The 27,718-nt window shown below is 39.6% G+C and overlaps 4 protein-coding genes across 10 annotated transcripts; 2 read left to right on the top strand and 2 right to left on the bottom strand.

Annotated features, from left to right (window-relative positions):
* Positions 1-800: 800 nt before the first annotated feature.
* Positions 801-7,972, top strand: LOC306824174 (alpha-N-acetylneuraminate alpha-2,8-sialyltransferase ST8SIA3-like). Its single transcript, XM_079344197.1, has 4 exons — positions 801-1,354; positions 4,155-4,277; positions 5,190-5,747; positions 6,239-7,972. Exons 1-4 carry the CDS (start codon positions 1,197-1,199, stop codon positions 6,519-6,521), a joined length of 1,122 nt encoding a protein of 373 aa, XP_079200323.1. The 5' UTR covers positions 801-1,196; the 3' UTR covers positions 6,522-7,972.
* A 456-nt stretch (positions 7,973-8,428) lies between these two features.
* Positions 8,429-14,332, bottom strand: LOC306824180 (ras-related protein Rab-27B-like). 2 transcript variants are annotated; one of them, XM_079344208.1, is made up of 6 exons: positions 14,288-14,332; positions 13,297-13,469; positions 13,120-13,205; positions 12,456-12,559; positions 12,134-12,257; positions 8,429-11,384 (listed from the first exon to the last, which is right to left on the bottom strand). In XM_079344208.1, exons 2-6 carry the CDS (start codon positions 13,447-13,449, stop codon positions 11,195-11,197), a joined length of 657 nt encoding a protein of 218 aa, XP_079200334.1. In that variant the 5' UTR covers positions 13,450-13,469; positions 14,288-14,332; the 3' UTR covers positions 8,429-11,194. The 2 variants fall into 2 exon arrangements, with proteins under 2 accessions (XP_079200334.1, XP_079200335.1); XM_079344209.1 differs by lacking the exon at positions 14,288-14,332 and having other exon boundaries at positions 13,297-13,474.
* A 586-nt stretch (positions 14,333-14,918) lies between these two features.
* On the bottom strand, positions 14,919-20,071 carry poli (polymerase (DNA directed) iota). 3 transcript variants are annotated; one of them, XM_079337963.1, is made up of 10 exons: positions 19,893-20,071; positions 19,675-19,806; positions 19,418-19,582; positions 18,717-18,863; positions 18,306-18,542; positions 17,651-17,829; positions 17,399-17,490; positions 17,165-17,301; positions 16,424-16,644; positions 14,919-16,133 (listed from the first exon to the last, which is right to left on the bottom strand). In XM_079337963.1, the coding sequence occupies exons 1-10, from the start codon at positions 19,984-19,986 to the stop codon at positions 15,363-15,365; spliced, it is 2,175 nt and encodes a 724-aa protein (XP_079194089.1). In that variant the 5' UTR covers positions 19,987-20,071; the 3' UTR covers positions 14,919-15,362. The 3 variants fall into 3 exon arrangements, with proteins under 3 accessions (XP_079194089.1, XP_079194088.1, XP_079194090.1); XM_079337962.1 differs by having other exon boundaries at positions 14,919-16,136; positions 19,893-20,069; XM_079337964.1 differs by having other exon boundaries at positions 14,919-16,136; positions 19,675-19,717; positions 19,893-19,976.
* Positions 20,072-20,348: 277 nt separating this feature from the next.
* LOC306820170 (RNA exonuclease 1 homolog) lies at positions 20,349-27,717 on the top strand. Of its 4 annotated transcripts, none has more exons than XM_079337928.1 (16): positions 20,349-20,528; positions 21,065-22,545; positions 22,629-22,724; positions 23,183-23,441; positions 23,775-24,112; positions 24,213-24,356; positions 24,432-24,555; positions 24,647-24,718; positions 24,794-24,934; positions 25,097-25,210; positions 25,327-25,400; positions 25,488-25,592; positions 25,894-26,009; positions 26,169-26,307; positions 26,990-27,110; positions 27,333-27,717. In XM_079337928.1, exons 1-16 carry the CDS (start codon positions 20,438-20,440, stop codon positions 27,419-27,421), a joined length of 3,504 nt encoding a protein of 1,167 aa, XP_079194054.1. In that variant the 5' UTR covers positions 20,349-20,437; the 3' UTR covers positions 27,422-27,717. The 4 variants fall into 4 exon arrangements, with proteins under 4 accessions (XP_079194054.1, XP_079194052.1, XP_079194053.1 ...); XM_079337926.1 differs by having other exon boundaries at positions 20,349-20,588; positions 23,186-23,441; XM_079337927.1 differs by having other exon boundaries at positions 20,349-20,588; positions 27,354-27,717.
* Position 27,718: the final 1 nt, after the last annotated feature.

The raw sequence follows: 27,718 nt of genomic DNA, 5'->3' as shown, positions 1-27,718 counted from the left end.
TAAAGCCTGAGGGGAAGGAAAAAATGCACTCTTACACGAGAAGACCAAACGGAAACTGTCCTTTTTTTCTGGTGTATAGGAATGTTTTTAAAGTCATTTGATAAACTCTTTCCATAGTTATTCACATAGATACAACATTTTAACCCTTCATAAGGCAAATGGTTTGAGACAATAAAAGATGAGAAGCAATCTGAAATACTAAATGTACGACTTCAACCAATCACAGTCCCCTTTGCAATAAGAGTGCAAGAATACCTGATTTAACAATCAATAACATCAATTTAAATCTCTTTACTGATTGAACCTAACAAACTAATTGGAAATTCATTGGATTGTTTGGAACATATGCTTTGACCAACCTCAATACAGGTCTGTCTTTATGTGCTCATACACTTTAAAAGAGAAGTTTGACAATGGGCAATACATTTACTTAAAAACAAAGAACTTTTACATGTGTATTTGTTCTAGTGAAGGACTTTTTAAAAAAATAAAATGTTTTACAGTGTAGATTTACTACTAATACAATCTTACTACTTCTAAACAAATACAATGGGGAAAAAATATATATACTTCTTTCTTACACTGACCAAAATGTGGCAAACACGAGTACACAAGTACATTTCCTTGAATTCACTTGAGTAATGTGCAGAGTAAAGACCAGGGGGGATTTTATATCTATTCATCCCATCTTTTCTACCCCATTCTTCTATTTCTGTCCCATTCATTTTATTAATGCACTCTCGTTCCTTTTGCTGGGAGCTGCAAAGCCTGACTCTCTCACTGTGTGTGTGTGTGTGTGTGTGTGTAATAAGGCGTGGGGGCGGAGTCGGTGGTGATGCTGCTGGTTGTGGTAGTGGTGCTTGTGGACGAGGGTTGTCTGTTCGCTGGCTTGGATGTCTTGACGCGCATTTCTGCTCCATCTCCTTGATTAAACCGGCAGCCTGGAGGGGAGTCGCAGCGGAGTGTGGAGCAGCAGTCAGGCGGAGGAATGAAAGCGGACCTAGACGTGGCATCTCCACCATGCAGCCCACCTCCACCACCACCACCAGCCGTTCAGTTTCGACAATTATATGAACCAATGAACGCCAGTTTGTCTGTGTCTTGCAGACGGGCTACAGAAGTGAGCAGTCCTGGCGATGAAAACATAGGCCAACGCCTCGCTTCAGCTACATACAGGGAATGAAAACGCTCCCAAGATGGTCCGCATCGCCAAGGCCCTAGGTTTGGTTATTCTGTGCGTCGCTGTGCTCATATTGTCGCTCATCAGCTATGTGTCCCTTAGGAAGGACAGCCTCTTCGCCTCCTCCAAATACTACATGGGAGGACCAAGGATAATGTTTCATGCAGGATTTCGGTGAGTAGCCTAATATGTCTTTACAGCAGGAGGCAGTTATTTTGAAGCGAACAAGTGACGTAGTAAATATAAAAAAACAGGTGTCAGGCCTAGATTGCAAGATTCAAACAGCATCTTCCATTCAAAAGAAGGGCAGATGCTTCCTATCGTTCAGACAGTGAGCTGTCCCAGGTGCTGATGCTGTTTTCCTTGGCTTTGCATGGTGTGATTGAACTCAAAACAGTGGTTTGCCAATGCTTTTGGCCTTTAATAACCTCCCCCACTATACCCAAACAATCCCATCATTGATTCAGACCTATTATATTCTAATTGCAGCATGTATACAAAGGGATGTTGTTAAACTATACTCAACAAAAATATAAACGCAACACTTTTGTTTTTGCTCCCATTTGTCATGAGATGGACTCAAAGATCTAAAATTCATTCCAGATACACAATATTACCATTTCTCTCAAACATTGTTCACAAATCTGTCTAAATGTGTGATAGTGAGCACTTTTGCTTTGCTGAGACAATCCATCCCACCTCACAGGTGTGCCACATCAAGATGCTCATCAGACACCATGATTAGTGCACAGGTGTACCTTATACTGCCCACAATAAAAGGCCACTCTGAAATGTGCAGTTTTGTCTCACAGCAAAATGCCACAGATGGCGCAAGCATTGAGGGAGCGTGCAATTGGCATGCTGACAGCAGGAATGTCAACCAGATCTGTTGCTCGGGCATTGAATGTTCATTTCTCCACCATAAGCCGTCTCCAAAGGCGTTTCAGAGAATATGGCAGTACATCCAACCGGCCTCACAACCGCAGACCACGTGTAACCACACCAGCCCAGGACCTCCACATCCAGCAGGTTCACCTCCAAGATCGTCTGAGACCAGCTACTCAGACAGCTGCTGAAACAATTGGTTTGCATAACCAAAGAATTTCTGCACAAACTGTCAGAAACCGTCTCAGGGAAGCTCAACTGCATGCTCGTCGTCCTCATCGGGGTCTTAACCTGACTCCAGATCGTCGCCGTAACAGACTTGAGTGGGCAAATGCTCACATTCGATGGCGTCTGGCACGTTGGAGAGGTGTTCTCTTCACGGATGAATCTCGGTTTACATTGTTCAGGGCAGATGGCAGACAGCGTGTGTGGCGTCGTGTGGGTGAGCGCTTTGCTGATGTCAATGTTGTGGATCGAGTGGCCCATGGTGGTGGTGGGGTTATGGTATGGGCAGGCATCTGTTATGGACGAAGAACACAGGTGCATTTTATTGATGGCATTTTGAATGCACAGAGATACCGTGATGAGATCCTGAGGCCCATTGTTGTGCCATACATCCATGAACATCACCTCATGTTTCAGCAAGATAATGCACGGCCCCATGTTGCAAGGATCTGTACACAATTCTTGGAAGCTGAAAATGTCCCAGTTCTTGCATGGCCAGCATACTCACCGGACATGTCACCCATTGAGCATGTTTGGGATGTGCTTGACCGGCGTATACGACAGCGCGTACCAGTTCCCACTAATATCCAGCAACTTCGCACAGCCATTGAAGAGGAGTGGACCAACATTCCACAGGCCACAATTGACAATCTGATCAACTCTATGCGAAGAAGATGTGTTGCACTGCATGAGGCAAATGGTGGTCACACCAGATACTGACTGGTTCTGAGTCCCCAGACCCTCAATAAAGCAAAAACTGCACATTTCAGGGTGGCCTTTTATTGTGGACAGTCTAAGGTACACCTATGCACTAATCATGGTGTCTGATGAGCATCTTGATGTGGCACACCTGTGAGGTGGGATGGATTATCTCAGCAAAGCAAAAGTGCTCACTATCACACATTTAGACAGATTTGTGAACAATGTTTGAGAGAAATGGTAATATTGTGTATCTGGAATGAATTTTAGATCTTTGAGTCCATCTCATGACAAATGGGAGCAAAAACAAAAGTGTTGCGTTTATATTTTTGTTGAGTGTATATTGCTGTCAGTAAAACCACAATCATTCCACTTCAATTAGAGTTGAGCTGTGTAGCCAATGCTTTTATTTCCAAGTACGTCTTCAACCATTATCCATCCATTTAATATTAGGCTGCTTTAGCTCGGCATTTCAACAATGTTGAACTATTCTAGTAACATAAGCTCTAAGCTTTTAGCTAATGGGCTACCTTTAAATAACCCTTTGAACAATTTACCCATCACGTTAAGCAACGATTTATCTATTTATTTTGGCCACCAAATTAAAGAAATTACACCTAACAGTTTAATGGCATTAAATGGCTAGACTACCTTAAGATAATTCAACTATTTATCTATTGTTTTTTACTGTTAAAACATGTTATGGAAAGTTCCTATGCGAATGTTTGAGTAGTTTATGAAACAGATAAACATTCACAAGGATGTCTCTGTATGACAAAAGCAAAAAACACCATTGGCATAAAGATGGACTTCTTTATTTAAAACCAATAATATAAAGTGCTTCACAAGACAAAAAATACCATCAATAATTAAGTCCCAATGAAATACAGAGCAATACAAAACATCAATAAATCAATATAACAGGAAGATGTGGAGGATAAAAGAGGAGCAGCTTAATCAATGGTGAAAAAGGAGATTAAATTAAATTAAATAAAACACCACAGACATGACATTATTGAATTGTTTTATAGAATGTGATAATTCTTTAACAGTGATTTAAAAGGAGATACTGTTGTATTCCATTTGAGTTTCTCAGGTAGGTCATTTTACAGTGGAGAGGCAAGAGATTAGATTACATTTTATATTCTATGGTTGTTGTTGACAGGTCTCAGTTTGCCATGAACTTCCTGGACCCCTCCTTCATCCCATTAACAAGTGCCCTGAATGAGGAGCTTCAAGGAAAACCATACAAATGGAAGTTCAACAAAACAGCTTTTTATCAGCAGAGGTAAGAGATTTTAACAATCAGATATTTTCTCTTGTACTTTGTAAAGGTTTTTGAACATCCAAGAGTCGGTCATCCTGCTGGAAAACATTGGGCATCGTTTTGCTGAAGCGGAGATCCACAGAGCGAAGTAGCTGTGTGGTTTAAAGATATTTATCATTATCATTATATCTTGGTCACTGTACCTGTAAGAAAGTAGATTTCCTTGTTTGTTCAAGAGCCCCAGTATTTTCACAACAACAGTGGTGGGGGAAATATTAAATTCCTAGACTTCGGAAAGTTGCTGAGTGATGGGTGGAATTTGATTCTCCGTGGACTTGGCATGACAAGAGAAACATTTCATCCAAAATCTGCATTTTGATCTTACGTTTATCATTATAGAACTATTTCCATATCCATTGGCAATGTCCCAAATTTCTCTGAATGCTTTTTAAATCCCCAGAAAATGGATATAAACTTTTTACTCTCTGTGGTCGGTGAAAGGGTACAGCTAAAGGTCTTCCTATTGGGGCTGCAACTATCAGTTATATTCATGATATAATTTATCATTTGATCTCAAAGGTATCATAAAGCTCTTGTGCCCTTTTCATTGTTTACGGAGGGAACCTTGGGCTGTCTGTATGTTTGCATTTGCAGTTGAATATACATACACATCAAAGTGGTCACTAATTATTTTCTTAGGATCAACAAATTAAATACTCTTAAATCTTTTCAAAATCCGATAAAAACAACTGCACGGTAATTGCTATTGCAGTCATTGCATCATGCACCATGTCTTGTTTGCTGCATCACATGTTTACATAATCATGCTGTTATCTTTTTAAATTAGAGCCTTTGCAATTTTGGAGCCCACACTGTATATTATAAATGGAAATCTCCATGTGCCGTGTGTAACAAGTGCTTGTCTTGTTTCAGGAAAGATATCTTCAACTACATCGATATTCCCAAAAACTTCTCCCTCACCAAGAATAGCGTACGTGTGGGCCAGCTGATGCACTTTGACTACTCCAGCCACAAATATGTCTTCTCGATCAGCAACAACTTCAAATCCCTGCTCCCAGACACCTCTCCCATCCGCAGCAAGCATTACAGCATATGTTCTGTGGTGGGAAACAGTGGCATCCTGACAGGCAGCCACTGTGGCCCAGAGATCGACCAGGCCGACTTTGTCTTCCGCTGCAACTTTGCCCCCACAGAGCTCTACTCAAAGGACGTGGGAAGGAAGACCAACCTGACCACCTTCAACCCCAGCATCCTGGAGAGATACTACAATAACCTGTTGACCATTCAAGACAGGAATAACTTCTTCCTCAACCTGAAGAAGCTGGAAGGAGCCATCCTGTGGATCCCCGCCTTCTTCCTTCATACCTCAGCCACAGTAACCAGGACCCTGGTGGACTTCTTTGTGGAGCACAAGGGCCAACTGAAGGTCGAACTGGCCTGGCCTGGAAACATCATGCATGATGTCAACAAGTAAGACCATTGTTCTGTTGGTGAAGAATTAGATGAATGAGGGAGAGAATAACTGGTAATTATGGTTAGGGCTACAACATATGGTGGTTTCGCTTTTTGGTAAAAGTTTTATTTAATAGTGATTGACTTTCAAAGGTTGGATGAAAAGTGACTAAAAACCCTTATTTGTATTATTTTAAGGTCAACAAGATATCAATGACATTGGACAGAGTATCAATTCTGTTTGACTATATGATACATAATAATAGACAATATTAATATGCATTGCCTTTTTTGGCTCAAGGGAAGGAGAAAACAAGCTGTTCAAATCATATTGATATATTTTTACTTTTTAAGACTGCAATTTCCATATCCAGTAAATACAGAGTAGAATAAGCCTTCACTTTGAGCTGTGTCTCTTGAACACAAGTCCAAAATGTCTCTCCCTCTAGCTGATTTGTATTTCTGTTCTTGGATGCAGCTGATGACTGTCTTGTCTTTCTCCCCCACAGATACTGGAAAACTAAAAACCTCTCCCCTAAACGCCTCAGCACTGGAATACTCATGTATACTCTGGCCTCTGCCATGTGCGACGAGATCCACCTCTACGGCTTCTGGCCCTTTGGCTGGGACCCCAACACGGGAAAGGATCTGCCTTACCACTACTACGACAAGAAAGGGACCAAATTCACCACCAAGTGGCAGGAGACCCATCAGCTGCCCACCGAGTTCAAGCTGCTCTACAAGCTGCACCGAGAAGGCGTGATCAAACTAAGCCTGACACACTGCTCTTAGACACACAATGAGTGGTGGATGGTTGAAGAGGCGACTCCAAAGATGTTGACCCAGATCCATCAGCTCAGCTCACACTTCAGTTGTGGCCCACGGTGCATGATTAGAGTTAAGTCAGTTTTTGACACCCACATTTCACAAGCACACACTCACATCACACTGTAATGCCACATGGAGATGTCAGGCTCACTTGGGATGTAAATCACAGCATTGTTAGTCATCCAGTATTTTGTTGTCTTCAGTAACACAAATAGGATTGTTATGCTGCTCAGTTGCTTCCATTGATCTCCTTTGCATGGCTGATGGCCGTGGCTAAACAGCTCGATCTTAAAAAAAACATTTGTTTTAACTGGAGTCTGCAGGGGATCCTGCTGTGGAAACGCCAACAGTGAAATCTACAAGTTCTGTTTGACATGGTGTTGATTGAGTAATCGCCTTTTACTACAGTATACTGATTCTGTACACTGAAATCACTGCCTAATCTCAGGGAAGGAGTTAGATCAGTGTTTTTTTGTAATCAGATTTATTGCCTCAAGAGAAGTGTAGTTTCTGTTTTTAGGCCTCCCCCCCCCCCCAAGAGGTGTCAGACAAGCTGCACTACTCTGGAAGATGGTATGTGTTTACAAGACTGTACTCTATATGAATATAATTATACTTGTGCTGTCTTTTACTCTGTGTAGACAGTCCTGACATACTGTCCACTTCAAATTTTGCTGAAAAATGTTCAGATTTTGGAATAATAATCAACATTCCAACAATAAGCCATAAATTCATAAACAAATGCAGTGTGTTGTGAGAACATGCTGGACTCCTGAAAGTAGCATCAGCCTACATTAGGTTCTGAGACTGTAAGACATTAGATATCCGCAAAAAAAGAGACAACATTTATGGTTACACTAGAGACTTCTTTAATGTCATAATGCTGAAATAGCTAGCAATGCATGGAAAAAAACCCAATAACAAACTCTTCCTTATTGTTTTCAGGTCATTAGACTTGTTGAACCATCTGAATTGAAGATATTAAGTCTACTGTATGTTTAACAAAGGATTTTTAACTTGTAACCAACATTGCTATACCCTATATGTATCCAGGAAGCTGGAAATTATACATTTCCCTGCTCGTCTTCAACATACGGAAAAAATTACATTTTATTTTTAAAATAAAAATGTATAGAAAGAACCCTCAACTAAAGTCATATAATTGTTGAATTTCAAAGAGATCTTGTAGCTGTATCTTTGGAAATCATTTAAGTTTAGGAGTAACTTTTGCAACTTTTTTGTGTCAAATGAATGCGTTATACACAGATGATTAAACCTGATAAAGTCACTGCCCCAGCCAAGAAATAGGACCCTTTAAAAAACAATTATCCTTATAAAGTTTGTATGGTTTAAACTTTAGACAAACAAGATGTAAACTGTTATGACAGACTTTTTAAGGTTTTTGTAATTCTCTTAACTTTTTCCAAAATTTGTTTTCAGTGACAGTATGCTGGTCTAGTCTTAACTAGATATGACTCCAGCTAGCTATGAGGCATGCTTCAATCTCCTCAACAAACTCTCACAAGCAGGGGCATGTCCAGAGCGGCCCCCCTTTGAAATCTGACTGCCCACTCCACGTGCTAACCCAAAATCCAAATCTATGATTGCCTATATGCCTAATCAGAGGCGGTTTTCAACAGTTGTTTTCAACTTAGTTGTATATATTTACTTTGCTATTTACATAAAAATGTCCAAGGAAAAACGTGTGCAAACTGTCAAACTTGGAATGGACTTAATTGCCATTAAATGTTTGTTTGCAAGTTAGACCGAATATAAGAGTTTGTAAGCATTTCCCTACAAAAAAATCAACTAAGAAGATGTATATGTTAGCTACAAAGTATTAGTAGGGATAGGAAGGGTATTTTTGAAAAAATAAAATAAAAATTTGTGTGCATGTGCCCACAAACTTCATGCTGCCCCTGCATAAGTCACTGCCCCAGGTGGGCCAACCCAGTCAAAAGAGTCTGCACACGCCCCTGCTTACAAGACAGCAAATAAATGTTTTATAAACAATTGTAGTATTCTGTCCAAATCCATTACCTGAGCCAGTTAAGGCGTTACTAATTTTAGCTAATAACTTCAAGGGAAATCTTCAGCAGGGTAAACAACTGAAAAACGTTAGTTTGACAGTTAGGCATTATTGGCAAATATCTGATTGCTTACCTTAATCATGCTATTTGATCACTTTACAGGTAATTTTACGCTTGGTAAAAGAGTTGAAGTGTTTTTGTTTTGTAAAGTCTAATATAAATCTTAAAAGCTTACATTTTTACAGTGCAGAGTATTGTCTCATGTTTGTGAATGAGAACAGGATGTGCTGTAACAAGTTAAACTAGCCAACGAGGCTAACTTTATCAATGGAAAATGTTAGGCTTATCAACAATATTTTTTTATGTTTCAAAGTAGGAAACTTACGCATAAATATGACTTCATATTAACTTTAGAATGACACTTAAGTCATTCAAAAATTACACTTAAGCATTGTTTGAATTTGCAAACAGCTGCAACTGAGAGGATCTTGGAGACCTACACTGAGGCGTGCCGTAGGTACGAACATCAGGAATTAATATTTGGACACAGTTTCTTCAGAAAGTGAATACAAACAATTATTCAGAGTTTTGCCACTATCTTAATTACCATAACAAATAATTTGAATTGTGATATTTATTTCTTGATAGAGGAAAAGCTATTTATGCGTCATGACTCTGTATCAATTTTAATATTTATGACCTAAAACATAATAATGAATGAACGTTATGTCACATATCGCATCTTGTATAAAAAAGCATGATCCATTTTAATGGCATTGCATGTGAGGCACTAACAAATATTTTGAGGTAGGTTTTTTTTTTTTTTTTTTTACAATCTCTTTGATAATCGTTTGAGGGAAAAACTCTTTGCTTTTGTATGTATTACCAGTGTCTTTGTATGAGATGTTTGAAGGCTCAAAAATAAACTTACTTCTTTATTTCACATGGGACCAAACCTCTGCAGATAAAGTATATATCAACAAGCACTATTTTTTGTAAAAGCAGGTTATCTTTTGAGTTTAATCATGCCAGACTGAAGCCAAGAGGTGGATATGGCGTTCAGAACTGGGCCCAAACACTGAAAGCTGACCACATGACCATCTCATGACCCTGCAACATGTGCTCCAAATTCTGGCTCAGACCAAGCTTTAATACACAGATCAATGCAGTCATTTACACTTTCCAGATGTAGTGTGTGATTTCATGCTCACTATATATTACTGTGGCAGGCACTTCTTGCTTCTCTGTCCTCATACAAAGCGTTTCTCCTCCGGCAACATTGAACATTTCAATCGTTTGTCCCCTTAGGCAACACTGAACATTTTTTAACCACTAACTTTTGTGTCTCGCCTGTTATTCCTCACCAAACAGCCATGATTATTGTCTGAAAATCTGATCTTTAGGCAATTTTTTTTATTGGTCATTACTGTGTATGTATAATTTATATAGTCTCTTCATTAGGAATGTTTTGTATGTACACCAAAGACCATTGATTAAAAGGAGAAAGAAATGTTACTTAAGATTCATACAGATTGTTTTTGAGGGGGGCATTTGTGAACCAGTGTGTTTACTTACAAGTATATTAAGTGTAGTATCCTCTTTTTAGTGTTGAGTTTCATGTTGATCTCTTTTCGTGGCACAAGAATCATTCAAATATTTTGCTTATTTTGCTGCAGCCGAAGTATTGTTGTGAAACTTATTTGTGACTCCATGAATGTCATTTTAGAGATTGACTTGTCTGAATATTTTGTATGCTGGAAATTCTCCAAAAGGCATCTTTTAATTTTTTTAAGCAATCTGTAGAATGTGTGTCAAACAATAACGATACTAACAAGTCTGTGAGGATTGTAATTCCAGTCAGAACAACAGTAAAGCTTTTTGTGCATTACATTTAAATGACAAGACTGTGACATTCACAACTTAACCATAAATTGTTTTTATTCCAAATGCAGCACCATACATGAGACGCTCCAAGAACCCTTTAACATTCTTGTAATTGTGTTCGATCTGCATGGCAACTATGTTCCATAATGCATAAAAAAGCTTGGCTGCTTATGTACATATCGTATAAAAGTCATAAATCATGCAAGGGACTTTGCCATCTTGGTTGTTCTAACAAAACCAATGAAACATATAGGAAATGTAACCATGTCTTCAATGTTTTTTGAATATACTTTATGATATATGTTATGTGCCTGCATATTCCTTCCATCAATGCCTAATGTGTCAAATAAAACAGTATTTTTTTCTGATTTGACCCATTTGATGATAACTTTTTTTTTTTTGCGAAAAAAAAACAACAACTCTTATTGACTTCAAAACATCACAGTTTTTACAACGATAACCATATTCAGTTACTATATACAATCTTCAAAGTTTTGAAGTATTTTATCTCTCTTTTTCCACACAATGCACATTGCACATGCTGTGAATAAATAACAATACAGACAGTATATACCACCAGTAAATGGGCCAGATTAATAAAGTATAGGATATAGTAGATATACTGTAGGTAATTTTTTTACTATCTCCTGGTACCTCAGTTGAACTCCGGAGCACAGTAGCATTTTAAAAACCCAAAGCTTATTTGGGTTTCTGGTGATGACATTAGCATGCACACCTTCTCCTGGCAGGTGCCTCCTCCACCTCATGGCTAGTGGCAGGGCTACCATTAGGTTCAGCACTTGGGCCCGTATAACTGCTCTGCTCCATCCTCTTCATCACTAGGTCCAGCAGTGTTGTCACAGCCTGTTCCACATTAACACCTGTAACCGCACTTGTCTCGAAGTAAGGAATGCTGACGTGAAAAGAGAGAAGTTTTGTGTGAATTTGTTCGAGGTATGTGGGCATGAATAAACATAAAACAGTTGGTGGTTATTTTTGTTGGGATTGACCACTAAAGTATTTAGCTTGCCTTTTCTCTCTTGCTTTTATTACTTTAAACCTTTCTCGCATTTTTTCTCACAATGTTGTTAACGTTTGGATTTTTTACATATATCAAGAGGAATAGCCAATTGGTATTTATTTGGTAAGACATAACACAAGTTATGACATAATAACAAGTTTGTGAAAAAGAGAGGTATTTTCTACTCTAATCTTGCCACTCTTTTGGAGTCTCTGACCCAAAAGCAGGAAACCACTGTGCTGACTGAAATGATAAAGGATAACAATAAGTGGAGCAAGGTTGAAAAGGAATCACTAGCACCATCATGTGGTTTCTTGTTAAATGTGAATCCGTCTGTTTGACAAAGCAATAATTATTCAAATTGATATGTAAAAATGTAAATAAAGACAATCTTGTTTGCTCTTTGGTCACTGCCTATTTGAATTTGATTCATATTTTCTGATATATAAAGTTCAATGACAAGTTTCTCAGTAGACAACGACACTAAAGCAAATATAGTCTACTTAAACTTCTGGGTTACAGGGATAGTTATTGAGATTAGCATTGATTGTTGCATCGCCTTCATATCACATAGTCTCTCACACCTTCTAGTATACCCAAATCTGTAACTAACAGACTCCTGTATGTGTGCACATCCTCACCCGTATCTGTCTGCCAGATCTCTGGCCTGTCTGGCGTGAACATCCCTCACATCTCGTAGGTCAGCCTTTGTGCCCACCAGCACGATGTCTGGACTATCACAGTACGCGTTGGCTTGTAGCTGACCTGAACCAACACAGAGGAAGTTACTTCAAACCGTGAAATGCAAACAGACTTCAACCTGAGATCAGAAACTCATTCAGTGAAAGGTGATCACACACAAAAGGAGGCTCCTACTCTTGGTGCTGGTGGTAACCGGAGAGAAACCATTGATCTAATAGAACATTGATCTGAAGAGGAGTGTGCTGCTGAGATGACACATACTCATCCAGTTCCTGACGTTGAGGAAACTTTGCTGATTGGTCAAGTCGAACATCAGCAGGAAGCCCATGGCGTCTCTAAAGAAAGCTGTGGTGAGACTTCGGAACCTAAAAAAACAGAATGAAAACATTATAATGCAGTAACAAGCTCCTGTGTTTGGACTTTCAGCCTGAAGTCCCACTGACTTTGGGGATCCCTCATCTTCTCTAGCATCCCTGGCAGAATGATACTTTAAACTTTGACTTTAATATTGATTCAACTATTGCAAATACAGACACATTTGAGCATTACAGTAACCAGAGCTATGGCTAGTGTTTATTGCTACTAACACATTTCAGCGTGAAACCACGGTCAAGATACATTTGCAATAAACTCAGTCTTAAATGTGTGCGAGCATTACAGAAGCTTGTGTATGTGCTAATACCCTTATTATGTTATTATAGTTAGGTTTTATAAAAAAAAAGAAAAATGGAAAAAAAAGTTAATCCTGACCAATAAGTCCGGTGCTTAGCCTATTTATTCTTGTAGTCCTAAGGTTTGAATTTGTTGCAGGAATTGAGTAAAACTGTATATTTAAGTAAGAAATCTTCACTTTACTGTAAAGCTGAAGCACAACATCTTGAACTCCACTGCACTGGGGCTTTCAATAAATACTATTTAAATTTACCTCTCTTGTCCTGCTGTGTCCCAAAGCTGAAGGTGGACTTTGAAGTTTTTCTCAGTCGTCCCATCAACACCTGTCCCTGTGTACATCTGAAACAAATCATGAAGTATTATATGATGATGATCCACCTATCGTCTATACCATTAGAGCAGAATTTAAGGCCTTAAATGTATCACTTACCACTCTCTTTTCCCTGAAGTCAATGCCCACTGTGGTTGTAAACTTGCGGTTGAATTTATGGTCTGTGTACCTGTAGAGGAATGTGGTCTTTCCCACCCCTGAGTCTCCCAGTGCCAGCAGCTTGATCAGATAGTCATAATCCCAGTCAGCCATTGTGGAGCTGAGTGCTCAACCTGCCACAGAGGGGAACTCAAAGTAAAGTGCAAGACTTCTGTAAAGCTCATGTATCACAAGAGTTTAGAGAAAGCAAAAGAAAAAAAACTTGAAGTTCCTATTAAGCAGCAGTTTTCAGTCTGAGGTGCAGGACCACTACACAGGCTTTGCTGGATGTCATAACTCCCCACTCATTAGGCCCTGATCAGAGAGGGACTAGCACATGACTGGAACTGGCTTCCACATGAGCAGTCAAGAGTTTTCTCAGACTTTGCTGAGCGAAAAAACAGCCTGTTTGGCAGACAGAACTCCTTTCATTGACTGCAACGTCTGTGGGCAGGCAGCTGAACACTGCATGACGCCACTCAGGTCACTGCAATGTTTCAGTCACACTTGCAACAGGGGCTGGTTAGGCCAATAAAAGCAGCATGGAAAATTAATTTAGTTATGAAAGCAAGTGTTTATCAGGCAGAATTTGTCATGAGTACCACTTGCATTCTTTTCACTAGCCAGAACAACTTTTCATGCTGGCTACAGGTTTGTGTAAAATAGTCATGCAGCTCAGATTCTAGCACCACAGCATTGACAGGACATGAGATACTACAATGAAATCTGGAGTCATTTCCCATGTGCGTGATTAACTGTATTGAATTCTCTGCTATCAGCACATTGACAAGATGCTGAGTAATTCAGCCTCAAACCTGCAGTGATCTCTAGATGAGCCATTTTAAATACATTTCCATGGGGAAAAACACCATCACAACAGCTATTTGTTTTTTTTACGACAAAAAAAAAAAAAGTTTCTAAAAATTACCACAAATCAGTCAAAACAACTCACCAGTTTATCAGCAGGAAGTGCCAACGTCCATTCAGAGATTGCCCAACTTGTCCTGATTAAATAAAATAATCACTGTCATGATGCGATGGCCCATCTTGAACCTTTCCCTCCTTCTTACATGTGATCCAGGGAGGAGTTTCTCTCTAGCAAGACTGTGCTTACTGACCTTGTGTTTTCTGGTATTTCTCATGAAGGGGGAAAAAAAGGCTCTTTAAAACTGGACTGTATCCCCCGCCGACGAATAATGTGTGCCTCTGTGGATTTGTGTGGAAATCATCCAACCAGGCAACATTCTCCACTTCTTGAGGCTCAGAGAAATAATCCCGCTTCTCTAAACAATCTGAAAACAACATGGAAACAATGAACCTAAAGACTTTATTTAGGTCTGCTTAAGACTGTGGAATTTGTTTCGTCCATTTTATTTCCTTTCTCAACGTATAAAAGGGGAGACATAGAAAAGGTCACATCAGGTAATTGGTGCTGGTGCATTCATAAAAAAATAATAAAAAAAAAAAAAGCAACAGCATCATAAAATAAAACACTTAAATGTATTTAAGCTCAAGCAATCATGTGTTCTTTATTTCAAAAAGAAACCTGACACCAAGAAAGAGTGATGGACAAAAGAAAAGAATAACTTAAAAAAGTAAGTTTATTTATGTAGGACATCAGGTGTCATGAAAACGATCTCAATAAGATCTTTTGTAATAAAACAAATGAAATGTAATCTTTTCAAATGATCCATTTTATTAGTCTTATTCTAAAGGTTGATCAAAATGATTAAAAAATTGGCAAAGAAACATCTGAATAAGCAATATATTAATGAAAAGCGCCATAACTTATAAATGTATCAGTCAGTTGGTGACTTTATGGATCTAGTTTACATAAATTGTGTATAAAAATTCGGACCTGAATATTCAGTTACACATCACTTAACAGAATACGTCATTTTAATGACACCCTTTTTGATTTTGATCAACCTTATTTTAGAGCTTGATTTTCTCTCGTTTGCTTCCTTTGTGTGTCCTGCGAGAACAACATCTTACTTGATGTAACTAATGTAACAAAATAATAAAGTCTAATTGGGTTTGAAATACTTGAACAGATTGTTTGTCTGACTGCTTTTTCCAGCAGCTTTTCTGTCTTTTGTCGTTAGGCTCCTTCCAGGTTTCCTGGATGAGGGATCCTTCGGGACCGGCTTCTGTCGCTTCCATTCAGCCATCAGCTCGGCCTGAACATCCGGAGGTAGCTCAGAAAACACCTTAGGGTCCACATTTCCTGGGAATTCGCAGTCAGAAGACTGGGAGAATGATAGTCTCCCCTTTTCCATGACGTTTTCTCCTGGAAATAAGCTTTGGCCTGCAGCACTTTGCTGTTTCAGAGTTGTTAAGTTAGATGGCTCCACAGCCTCTTTTTTGTCCTTAATTTTTTGTGCGTCTGTAAATAAAAGTGAAGTCGTGTTTTCACTTGAGTGAGAGACTTCAGCTACTGTAGCTGAGCTGGTTGAAGTGTTGGTGAGAGAGTTGGTGTAGACAGAAGACAAAAGCTCCTTCTGGATGTCCTCAGGGAGAAGCCTGAACACCTCGGGGTCAACGTTTGGGGGCAATCGCTGTGTCGCCTTGCTATTTGTTTCACGACAGTCTGACCTGGCCGTGCTGCAGAACACTTTATGAGGAGGAGGAGGAGGAGGGCCTTCTTCAGCAACAACAGAGCTCTGTTTTCTTTTAAAGCCATGTAAAGCTGCCCCACAGCTACGAGGGCTTTGTGTGAGCTCGGTCTTCTGTGAGGTTTGTTGAGTAGTGAACTGATGATCCGTGCAGAGACTCTCCCCAGTTTGAAAGAAATCATCCTGCTGGAGGAGCAAAAATTATTTCAGGAAATCCAGAACTAACACACTACTTCTTAGAAAGGAGGGATGACGTGGATATTACAGAACTGCATTCATGTAAGAGAAAGATGGCTGAAAGGTTACTTTAGTATAATGGAGAATGGAGCAGCTTGTGTTTAACATTTACCAGCTTGAATATGATACTTTCAGAAATACAAACAGTGTTCACTCTTATCAGATAACGTAGTGAAATAAATTATGAATAAGTTGATGTTAGGAAAGCACAGTTGAACATTACTTTACTGTACTACCTGGCTTTGTGAAGAGAGGCTTTGTGTTTTCCTGGGAGACGTGCTGTGTTTGAAGAAAGATGTTATGGAGCCCTTCCCGCTGGCGGGACCCTCTCTGGTCAGCAAGTTACTGAAGCAAACATTTATGAGGGTGAGGTGGAAGGCGGTGCTGCTTTCCACCATCTTATGGAAGAGCTTCATGGCCAGCGAGACCAGCTGGACCACAGCATCATCACTGCAGCCTTCAAAAACACAAGAGACAGAGTGGCAGTTTTGGACGGCTGGAGATGGAGACATTTCAATGTATCGTCATTGACCAGAGATACATTTTTAAAGAGACAAATAAAGAATACATGTTAGACTTTCTATTTGAACGCAGCCAGTATAAGAGGTAAAGGTTCTTATTAACAAAGCTGTTGATGATGCATCTGAACTTTTAGATATAACCTGGCTGGAATTAAGTGGATGCACACCCCATGTACAGAAGCTATAGTCTCAAAGCCGGCAGTTCAAATCCTCACCTGTGGCTCCTTCCCACATTTATTCCTTACTCTATCTCACCTTGATTTCTAACTCTACCCACTGCCCTGTCTCTAAATAAAGGCATAAATAGCACAAAAATAAATCTTTAAAAAAAGAGACCTGGATGACTGAGAATTGTCACAGATTTTACAGAGGATTCTGTAATCGAAGTAATTCAATATTTCATCCTGAGCTCATGCAGGTTGGACACAGAGTGACAGACTTGGTGCACAAACTTACCACCAGAGCAGATCTTCTGTCCGATGTGGTTCGGGATTGGACATTGCCGACTCTCTCGACTGAACCACTTGTTGGTCGCTGAGTATTTGCGAATGGTGAGCCGAAAAGTTTGAGGCTGCCTGCCATCTTTGTGCATCCTGTTTTTTTTTTTTAACAAACAGTGAAGATTTAATTCAGTAATAGATTGAAAGACACAAAGAAAAAGGTTTTTAAACAAACTGGGTAAGTACTCACCTCTCAACAAGACTGCTCAGAAGTTCTTGTATCTTTTCCAAAACCTCTTTGGTGGAGGACATTTTCTTGAAGGAGTCTTCGTCACTGAGAGACTGAAAACGCGCAGGATGATAATTAGGAGAAAATATTTTACATGTAACATTTCAAATCTTGGTGATCTTATATAGCTTACATACATTCATTTCTCACGTTACCTAACTTTTGAGTTATTGTTAAATTTGGGAGTTTGAAGGAGGTGATATCCTTGCCTACCTGAGGGGCCCCAGTTGGGATGACAGGTGAGTCATCAATACCGAGAGACAGATTCTTCAACCGCTGAGCACTGGAGGCCCCAAACTCTTTCACCAAGTCATTCAATGGGAAGAGCTGCAGGTCCTTCACACTGAGCAATCCCAGGGCTTGAAGTCTCTTAGCTGTTTGGTGACCCACCCCTAAAAATACAGAGAGGGACCAAAAATATATCAATGGATATACTAGATATGAGTGTCATATCCTCAAACACAGCTTTCAGATAAACAAATGACTCTATGGCTGAAACTTGGACTCTGTTTTGTCATCAGTTACACAAAAAGACAAAAGAGAACAGAATAGAACATTTGGGGCAGCAGTAGCTCAGTCCGTAGGGACTTTGGTTGGTAACCGGAGGGTAGCGGAAGAGGTGCCAGACCACTTCCTGAGCACTGCTGAGGTGCCCTTGAGCAAGGCACTGAACTCCCCCCCAAACTCAGGAGCACCTGCTGGGGGCCGCTCCCTTCAGAGATCAATAAAGCATATCTTCTTCTTCCTTCTGAATGACTGTTGTTCAAACTCAATCTACACCTGTCAGAACATCTGTGATTATTTCTGTTTCTGATCAAAGTGATGAATAAATACCTTTCAGAGCTATACATTGACTAAACATCTTTACCTGGTACTTTACGGAGACTGCTTAGACAGCCCATGATGTCACTGATATTCTCTGGCAGGAGAGTGGTTTGCTGATTGGGTTTGAAGGTGCCTGACACCAGTTTGGCCAGTAGCTTATTTGTGGCGATACCAGCACAGCCAGTCAGACCCAGCTTGCTGTGAACTGCTTCTCTCAGCTCAGCTGCAATGTGTGAACCTATAGCCAGCCTTGTATGATCACCCGCTTTAACATCAGCAGCTTAGCAGGGAAAGAAATACAAAAACATATAAATTGAGGTTTTTGAAAAACCTGAGATTCTTGAATTGAAAGTACGATGCAAATGCTTCAAAAGTTTTAGTTTCACAACACATTTCCTGGTTTCCATTGACCAGATGTTCAGACATTAATGGCAGCTGCACAGATATGACTCACTTAAATGGTTGTAGACGTGCCCTTTGAATGAAGGTTGATCAGTCCCTGGTGTCTGTGCGAGCCTATTCTCAACCATCGACGAGATATCCATGAAGTTTTCATCAAATCCAAGCCTCTCTACCAGTGGGCAGTAGGACATCAGCAGCTCTGTATGAAGGAAAAGAAAAGGTAAAGAAAGAAGACGACAGACACAAAAAGCATACATGATGTCAGTTAAATTATGCTTCCTGATCCAGTGTGAAAGTAAAGCATGAACTGCTCTGTGAGTAATGTATTTTGTGTACAAAAAGGTAATGTAAGTTAAATATGTACTTTATTGGGTTAGGGTATTTGAATGCAAAACAACATTTTCACATTGCAGTTAGACTTTTTAGAAGTTACAGCAAATACACAAATGTTGAAAAAGTTATAAAAGCCTTCTAATTGCAGCTTGATTCCCTTAGACCATCAAACTTACAGAAAAGTGGATGTTTTCCACGTGACATGATATGAATAAAGCTTGGATACTTTTTCTAAATTTACTGGGTTTTTTTAATTCTCAAATTAATTCACTTAGTTCATTAGTTTACTGAGAACAATTAACGTTGGATTTTGTACTTTTTGTTCACACTGAGTCACCTTTCAAATTTGTATATGAATGAAATCTAGGATATTACTCTGAGAGGGGGCACCCTGGTGTGATGTACTATACACCTGCCTACCGGTCATTTTGTAGGACATTTCTCTGTAATGTGTCAGATCTTCTCCTTTAATCAGCACCAGCTGAGGACATTTCTCTTTAGCGGCTGTCACAGACATCAGCTTGGTGAGGCCTTGCTCTCTGGCAACATAGTTACAGGTGACTATGATGTATTTCTGTTGAATACCTGGTGATGTAAGAAACATCAAACCTGTTAATGTAATGTAATGTGAGGATGCACTTTTACTCTCTCATCTTAGAGTGAAGTAATGAACTTACCTAAAGGGACTTCTCTTAATGCTGGGTTTTTGATCATTTCCACCTGAGCATAGAAGCAATCCAGGTCAAAATGCAAAATAACTCTGGCTGTAGGTGTTGGTTTTAGGGTCTTCGGTAGGCTTAGACCTAAAACTGACATTAAAAGTAAAATTATGACATTTTTGCACATGTGCATAGCTGACAGGGCATGTCAACAACTTTGAAGACAGATACTGTACCAGAAGCAGGAGCGGGGCTGAGTGGGACTGAATCTACGAAACTGCTCTTCCACTCGTTTTCATCCTCTTCTATCTCATCTTCGCACTTATCCATTTGTTTAATGAATATGTATTATCATTATTGTTTTTTTAATAAAACAGAAAAGGCAGCTGTCCCTTAGGTTATGGAAGGTAAAAGTGTTACTGACAGCGAATATTTTCCTTCGTTGTAGTCAGGTCCAGGTTTGTGCTGTAGCGCCATCTGCCGACATGGATGTATAACTGCGATACAATAAACTGCAGTCAATTTGACCTAACAGCGTCACACAAGTGCTTTGGCAAAAGTTTGACTTTTTATTTTGGTGTAAATTGAGTTTTTCCAAAAATGTAGACAAACATTTTAAGGTAAATATTTATTCGAAATAACTTGTTTTGTCTCAGAGCCTATTTAATGGGAGCTGACGTCACAATGGTTTTAGTCGGAGTCCTCACCTGTTGATGGTTGATGGTTAATTAAGTGAACTAGGACGGTTTCTCTAATCGTGAGAAGAAGCGGCGTTTTGCTGATGTTTCCTTCGTCTGGTCTTTTTGGTGATATAACCTGCCCTTTCACTAAACGTGGGGTTTGTGAGCGGCCTCATTGTTTCTACAAACATGGTACAGAGCTGCGGGACGTGTTGGGTTTCACCTTTAAATCCTCGATAGTTGACTTCGCAGGTCGGTATTTATGTGCTTTGTTAGGTTCAAACGATGTGAAGCTTCAGCTAATTTGTTGACATTGTTTTGTTACAGCTAATTTGGTAAGATTTAAACTGTAAATAAATTATCCGTCTTTATAAAAGTTATCCAAAATTGTAATATTATACTCGTTTGTCATTGGCAGTTCATTGTTATAATGGTTGATGGTATAATCCAATTAAGCAGGTTCATGTTTTTTTGTCAGTGCTGTTTAGAAAATTAAAGTTTTTATGGATATTAGTCAATTTTTTTAACTGAAAATACTTGCTCTTGTCTTGAGGGAAAGTTTGTAACATAAGGAAACTAAAACAAAATATTAATTCAGTTGTGTAAAAACACATCAACTACCAAACACTTCACAATGCTTATTTTGTGTTTTATCTGTTTTCACCCATGTTTAATTTCCCACCATGTGACAAATGCTGAGACCTTTTTATATATATTTTTTTCAACAGGAGTCCAAAATGGCTATCCATATGATGGCCATGGTGTACCAATTGGTGACAACAAAGACTGCCTCCAGCAGCTGGCAAAGATCAACAAGGAGATTGAATCTGTAAGACATGAGGTAGAGCAGGAGCAAAGACGATTGTCCCACTACCAAACTGTAAAGGTGGACAGCAGAAACTTGGTGCCTAGTGTCTCTGTTTCCAAAGGTCCACACGGTCTGTCTTCATGTACACTGTTAAAAAAGACCAACTCCCGAGCAGGGAAGTATGTAGTTGACAACTCAAAACCAAGGACTGATTTGGAGTATGACCCCCTGTCGAACTTTTCTGCTAACTTGCGACCTTACGGCTCATCAGGAACGGAGCAAAAGGAGAAAGACGGAAAAGGTTTGAAGAGAGGAACAAATGCTTGTCGTCCTGACCAAAAGCGGATCAACTATCAGGCTCCCCTCTCCCCATCACCATCTCCAGATCGACATGATGACCCTTATGAGGACAGTGAACTGATAATTGACATTCCTCCTTTGCCTGATGGGGAAACGGGGAAAGCCGAAGATTCATTTCCTTCTGTTGCTGACAAATCCCTTCTGGATAAAGTGGAGGAATTTCCAGGTGTTAAAGCTTGGCCAATTTTACTTGATTCTCCACCGCTGCACGTTTCAAAAATAACTGAAAAAAGTCTGTCTAATCTTCATGAGCGCAAAGAATGCGAAAATGTTCTCGTAAATGGAAGTGGTTTTGACTTAACGAACTGTTTCGACGTCCTGGAAAGAGAGAGTTGTAAGATTACTCATTCTCATGCCGCTGAAAAACTTAAGAAAAGTCCTGAACCTGCAGATCCTCCTGCAACCACAGACACGAAAGATCAAGAACTGAACAAACTGCTGGTAATAAATAAAGAGCCACAGTGTGAGCTGTCCCATAGTGTTGAGAACATGAATCCACTGCAGCCTTATAATTATCAGTCAAAGAATTCCCTTTTTTATCAAGCTCCTGAGATCTACTTGGAAGAAGAGAGCAAGACTCACGCCAAGCAAGGCCAGATGACCGAGAAGCCAGCTCAGAACAGACTTAGTGATGACTGGGCTTCAGCAAATGTTTTACCAACACTGCTTCCACACAGCCAGAAAACGTCAAACAAAACACTCGGACTGATGCAAGGTAAAACTTTGGATGATCGTCCTCCACTTGAACGATACCTGGATCCAGTACAACCAGACTCGGGCAGCAGCAACGCTCAGGCCGGTCACAACTCTTCAGACTCAACTTTAATGAAGAAGGCTAAATCTTCTTCGGCATCAATTGAGCAGCCCTCTGTGACGGCAGATGGTGAAGAAGTCATAATCATTGAGTCTTGTTCTGATAACGAAGATGAGCTCAACTACTCAGAAATGGAGCTCTCGGACAGCGACCCAATGGAGGAATGCTACAGGATCTTCATGGAAGCAAATGAGGATAAGGGAAGTGAAGAGCAGCCTGATGTTTCAGTAAGTGTGCTGTACATACCTTCTGTCTAAGACAGAGAGGTCTTCGATGTTAAAGTTGTTTTCCCCGTCATCGTCACTTTCAGGTTGGAGCGATGGATGTGGAGAGTCCAGTGTTGACTGTCAAACCACCAGCACTGGCAGGAAAGAAGAGGGTAGCTCATGAAGCCAAAAATATAGAGGTACAAGTCACTTTAATTTCTGCAAACATGAGAGCTAATTCCTAGTCTGTATACTGGGAGGCAGCCCTGAAAAACTTTAACATTTCATAATCTAACTCTATTGATGATTTATTTTTTATTTTTTTTTACTGCACTCCAGTTCAGTGCTTCTTCAGTCTCAAGGATGTTCACTCGAGGTCTTTGTTTCCATCAAATATTTAAAGGCTACATTTAAAAATATATATTAATAGAAATTAAGCACTCTTATTTACATGTAAGTTAAAATTACTCATAGATTCATGTTGTTTGTGTTATGTGTCTAAAAAAAACCTTTTTTAGACGCATAACGCGGAATGGCTTTTGCTTTTCCTTTTTTTTTTTTTTTTTTTTTTTTTTTTTTTTGCACTAGGCCACTATCTCCTTCATATTACAGAAAATAAACAATTTTTTTTTTCTTTTAACAATCTTCCAACTTTGAGCAGCCAGCAGCTAAGAGCAGACCTCAGCCTCAGGTGCTGGTTCCTTTGCGTGGGCCTGTGGTATCGGGATTCGCCCCCCAGCCTGCTATCACTGCCAAGATCCAGCAGGTACAGCAGAGAGCCTCGATTGTCACAGCTTCACTCAAAGGTGGTCGGGCTTTGGTTTCCTCCACTTGTCAGAGGACATCAGAAGGCCAGAGTGCACCTTTTCCTTCCACTCAAACTCCTGAGAACTTACAATCTGCTCCTGTCCAAAATGGTAAGTCGATGTGTGTGTGTATAGATGACAAGAAGTTTACATCAAATTGAAAAAGTTATTTGGTGTAAACTCTTAAAACAAATGTAACGCATAAAAACAAAGTGCAATATTTGGAAGTCTATGGCCTTAATGAAAGCTTTATTAATTTACGACGCTAATGTGTCATGTCAGTTGTCATATTTAAAGTTGACATGCATTTACATGTAGAGCACGCTGCTTTTGTTCCACTTTCTGGATACACATCTTCAAGTCAGTTTATTCTTGTGTATTTGTATATAAACTGAATGAATCACATCTGCATTGATTCTCGTTTTGTTTTCTTTAATCCCAAAGCTTACATAAACTACATACCTTTGGGCACAGCCATGATAAATGTTGGAAACAACCTGCAGTTGATCCTACCTGAAGGTGCCTTCCCCCTGCCTGTGACTTCCAGTTCCAGCCAAGTTACTTCTATGCTAACTTCGATCTCTCAAGTGTATACAAACCCTGTTACTGTTAAACACGCATATCTGCCACCTGCACTTAACCATGTGCATAGATACAGCACAACAGCTCCTATGCTCATCCCTGCACAGGCACGCAAACCAACGTTTAACTCCGCCTTCTCATTAGCACATTCAAATCCTACAACTTCTGCTCCTAAAGCTGCTGTCCATTCCACTGTCAAGGTGAGATGCCCAAAACTTGCTCTTTATGGTTCCTTTCACTAAAGTGTAACACAATTTTGGACTTTTTTTAATGTATTCATGTTGGATTTATTGTTTCCAGTCAGTTCCTACAAAACGTAAAGTGAAGCAGCAGTATGAGGCCCCCAAAGACAAAGTGCCCCATGACATCAGACAGCGTTACGTTAATATGTTTACAGAGGAGTTCCTCAAAACATCGGCCAATGTTAATGATGCATTTGAAAAGGTGAGTTGAGTGTTGACGTAATCCACATTAACAAACTTCCTGGTGCTGATTTTCTTAACTCAATATTTTTGATAGGCACTTGCTGAAGAGAAGACTTTGTATAATCGCAGTGTGAACAAACTTAAATATCTGAGTGTTGCAGTGAATGCTTTGAAGAGGCTGAAGAACCAAAGTGTTGCTGCTGCTGCTGCTGCTAAAGGTGTGAAAATCAAGAAATTCCACACTGCTCTTCATAAATGTGCAAACAAGGCTAATAAAAGTAAAGGATTAAGTTTTTTTTTTTTTTTTAGATCCAACAGTGGCCAGCAGCCGTAGCTGCAAAGGCAACATCCCACTTACCTTGGAGAAGTTTGAAGGAAATGGTAAGAATGTTTTTTTGTTTTTGTAATTTATTGAAATACTTTGTCAGCTTTGAGTGACTTCATTGTCTTCAGCAGATGATGAGCCATTTTATGAGAGTTTAAAGGATTATATTATGACAGAAGATAAGATGATTGAGAGCAACTATCCTGTCCAACACCCTGAGAAGCCAGGTTGTGCTGTTCTTTTTGCTGACCCTAAGAAAGTAAACACAGACCGTAAGTGGAAACAGAATGCTGCAGTTAAACAGTGCCATCCTTGGTCACTAGAGGGAACACTTGCCCTATGTTTACGATCGGAATTCTTTTCTCAGCCTATTTTATATTTGATGACGTGCTTTTGCCTGTTTTTCTTTTTCTTTTTTTTTTTTTGGGTTAAAGCCCTCAAGAGGATCTGCTGTCGATGTGGGGCTACATACTCTGTGAGCCAAACGGGCAAACACATCCGTAAGGAGGAATGTAATTACCACTATGGGAAAGGTATCAGGAACAAAGGTAAGTATGCTAAAAGGTTATACTTAAAAAAAAAACCAAAAAAAAAAAACATCCAGAGTGCTTCAAAGTGCTATAAGACTTCCATCAGGTCATTGTATACTTAAAAATCTAAACAGTGCCAGGTGGAGTAGAAACCCGCTACAGCTGCTGTGAAGGAGTCATGGGAGCACCTGGATGTCAGGTGTTTAAGGTATGAAACTATTCCTCATTTATATTCTCTTAAACCCAGCACAAATGTTAAATTGTTATACTTATATTTGTCTCATTTCTTCAACAGTTGCATGTCCATGATTCCCTCAGCCTGGATGGATTTATGACAACCATCCCAAGTAAATCTCCAGATAGGAGCTGTCCTGGGGTCTATTCCTTGGATTGTGAAATGGTGATGTCGGCCTTCAAGAAAGTATCACCTTGTTGAGCACCAAACACCAACTTTACCGCAACCCTTTTGTTTTATTAGAGTCCATGATTAAAACTATGACCACAGGAACTCTGAGTAGCACTAAAGTAAAAGTACCAGAGGAATACCATACCCAATAACAGACAATACCGCCAACATAGTACACGGATATATAGATGAGCACACATGCCTGCCGTTCAAGTATAACACAGATATAGACGGATGACCATGACTAGCCATCAAAGGCCATGCTGCAGATTGTAATACATTTTTGTCTTCATAGTGTTACACCATTCATGGTCTGGAGCTGTCCAGAGTGACTCTGGTGAACTCGAGTCTGCAAGTCGTCTATGACACCTTCGTCAGACCTGATAACGAGGTCATCGATTATAACACCAGGTAATCTTATCTGATTCTTAGACCCTAAAACCTACTTAACTATGCCTGAGCTCTGGTAAGAACCAAAAACTGATAGCTGGTTTTTATAACTGCTGTTTTCTCCATATTTTTGGTCAGCTCATTACTGTCTTTACCTCATGTGACTCTTTACTTATCAAGGTTTTCAGGTATCAGTGAGAATGATGTGAAAGGTAACCACACCTCCCTCAGAGAGGTGCAGGAGGCCTTGTTGAGCTTCATTAAAGCCGACACCATTCTGATTGGACATGGCATGGAAACGGACCTCTGTGCTTTGAAGGTGATTGCTTTAGGCTTATTCTTTAAGTTATCTATTGCAAGCCTCACTAAACTATGATTAAAGGGCATGCCCAGGAGGAAAACCGAGCTGTGAGTGTTTCAAACAATAAGCCAGTTCTGTACCTCTCATCATGGCAAACATAAATAGATGACAAAAAATAGACGATAGATACTTTATTGATCCCGAGGGAAATTCAAGAGCCTTTTTCATGTTATAAAGGTGAGTATCCCAATGTTAAGGTTGGTTTATATGGTTATATTTATATATTATCCTTCACTTGTAGCAGTAACATATTTACACCGATAAAATGTGGGATTTTGGACTTTTTTTTTATTTATTTTTTTTATTTGAGAGTAGTCAAACTTCTGTGAAAAGTAGAGAATTTTCTAAAACAGGTTTATACAAATGGATCACATATTACTAAGATGTTCTGCTGTTCATGGGGTTTGGTGACTTGGAGGTTAAAGGTGGTATAAGAAAAATGATCTTTAAATAATAGTACAGTGAGAAATAACGCGACAGAAATAGTTTAGTCAAATGTTTAAAGGGAGATAATTATATAAAGCAGCTAAGATGCCGATGTCGTCCTTTGCTTTTACATCAATTGTATGACTATAGCTTTGATTTTTATCCAGTGACCTACTCCCAGTAATAAAGCCTTAGATCTCTCCATTTACTGTAGTTGCATCATGGGACAGTGGTGGACACATCAGTGGTCTTCCCCCACCGACTGGGCCCCCCTTACAAGCTAACCCTCAACAAGCTCACTGCTGACCATCTCAGGAGGATCATCCAACAGAGTGGTGGGTTAATATGGGAAACTACAACCACCAAACAAATGTTTCATTGTCATGATGTGTGAATGTCCTCTAAGTTTAAACTGCATTCTAGTTCAAAATAAAATGAGTGGGATGCAGAAATAGATGATAATTAGAGAGCTACATGTGAGCATGATAAACAACCAAATATTTTGTGCTAAAATGCATGCTATGTCCCATAATGTACCCTATCAATGTTTCTCCCAGTGTATGGCCATGACACTGCAGAAGATGCCGCTGCCTGCATGGAGCTTATGTTATGGAAGGTCAAAGAAGATGGAAAACTGAAAAAATGATTTAATAAAACATAATCCTCTCCCTGTCCATAAATGGAGTAAGACACGCTGTTGGAACATTTGAATGTCACATTTAGTTTTGTAATGCTTGGTTAACTTTGTTCTGAAGACACGAGAGGGCTGTTTATTCTTTAAGTTTCATTAGATCACTGATTCATGTTAAAACTGGATTGAGTTTAAGTTTGTGTTTACAGCCCATGTGTTCATATCTGTCATTATGTGGTATCGCTGTAAAAAAAAAAAAAAGAAATGGGATGTGATGTCATCAACATATCCAAATAAAGGAAGTGAATGCAC

Source organism: Symphodus melops (genome assembly GCF_947650265.1).
Source record: "Symphodus melops genome assembly, chromosome: 1".
NCBI lineage: Eukaryota > Metazoa > Chordata > Actinopteri > Labriformes > Labridae > Symphodus > Symphodus melops.
This window is presented reverse-complemented; position numbering and strand designations above follow the sequence as displayed.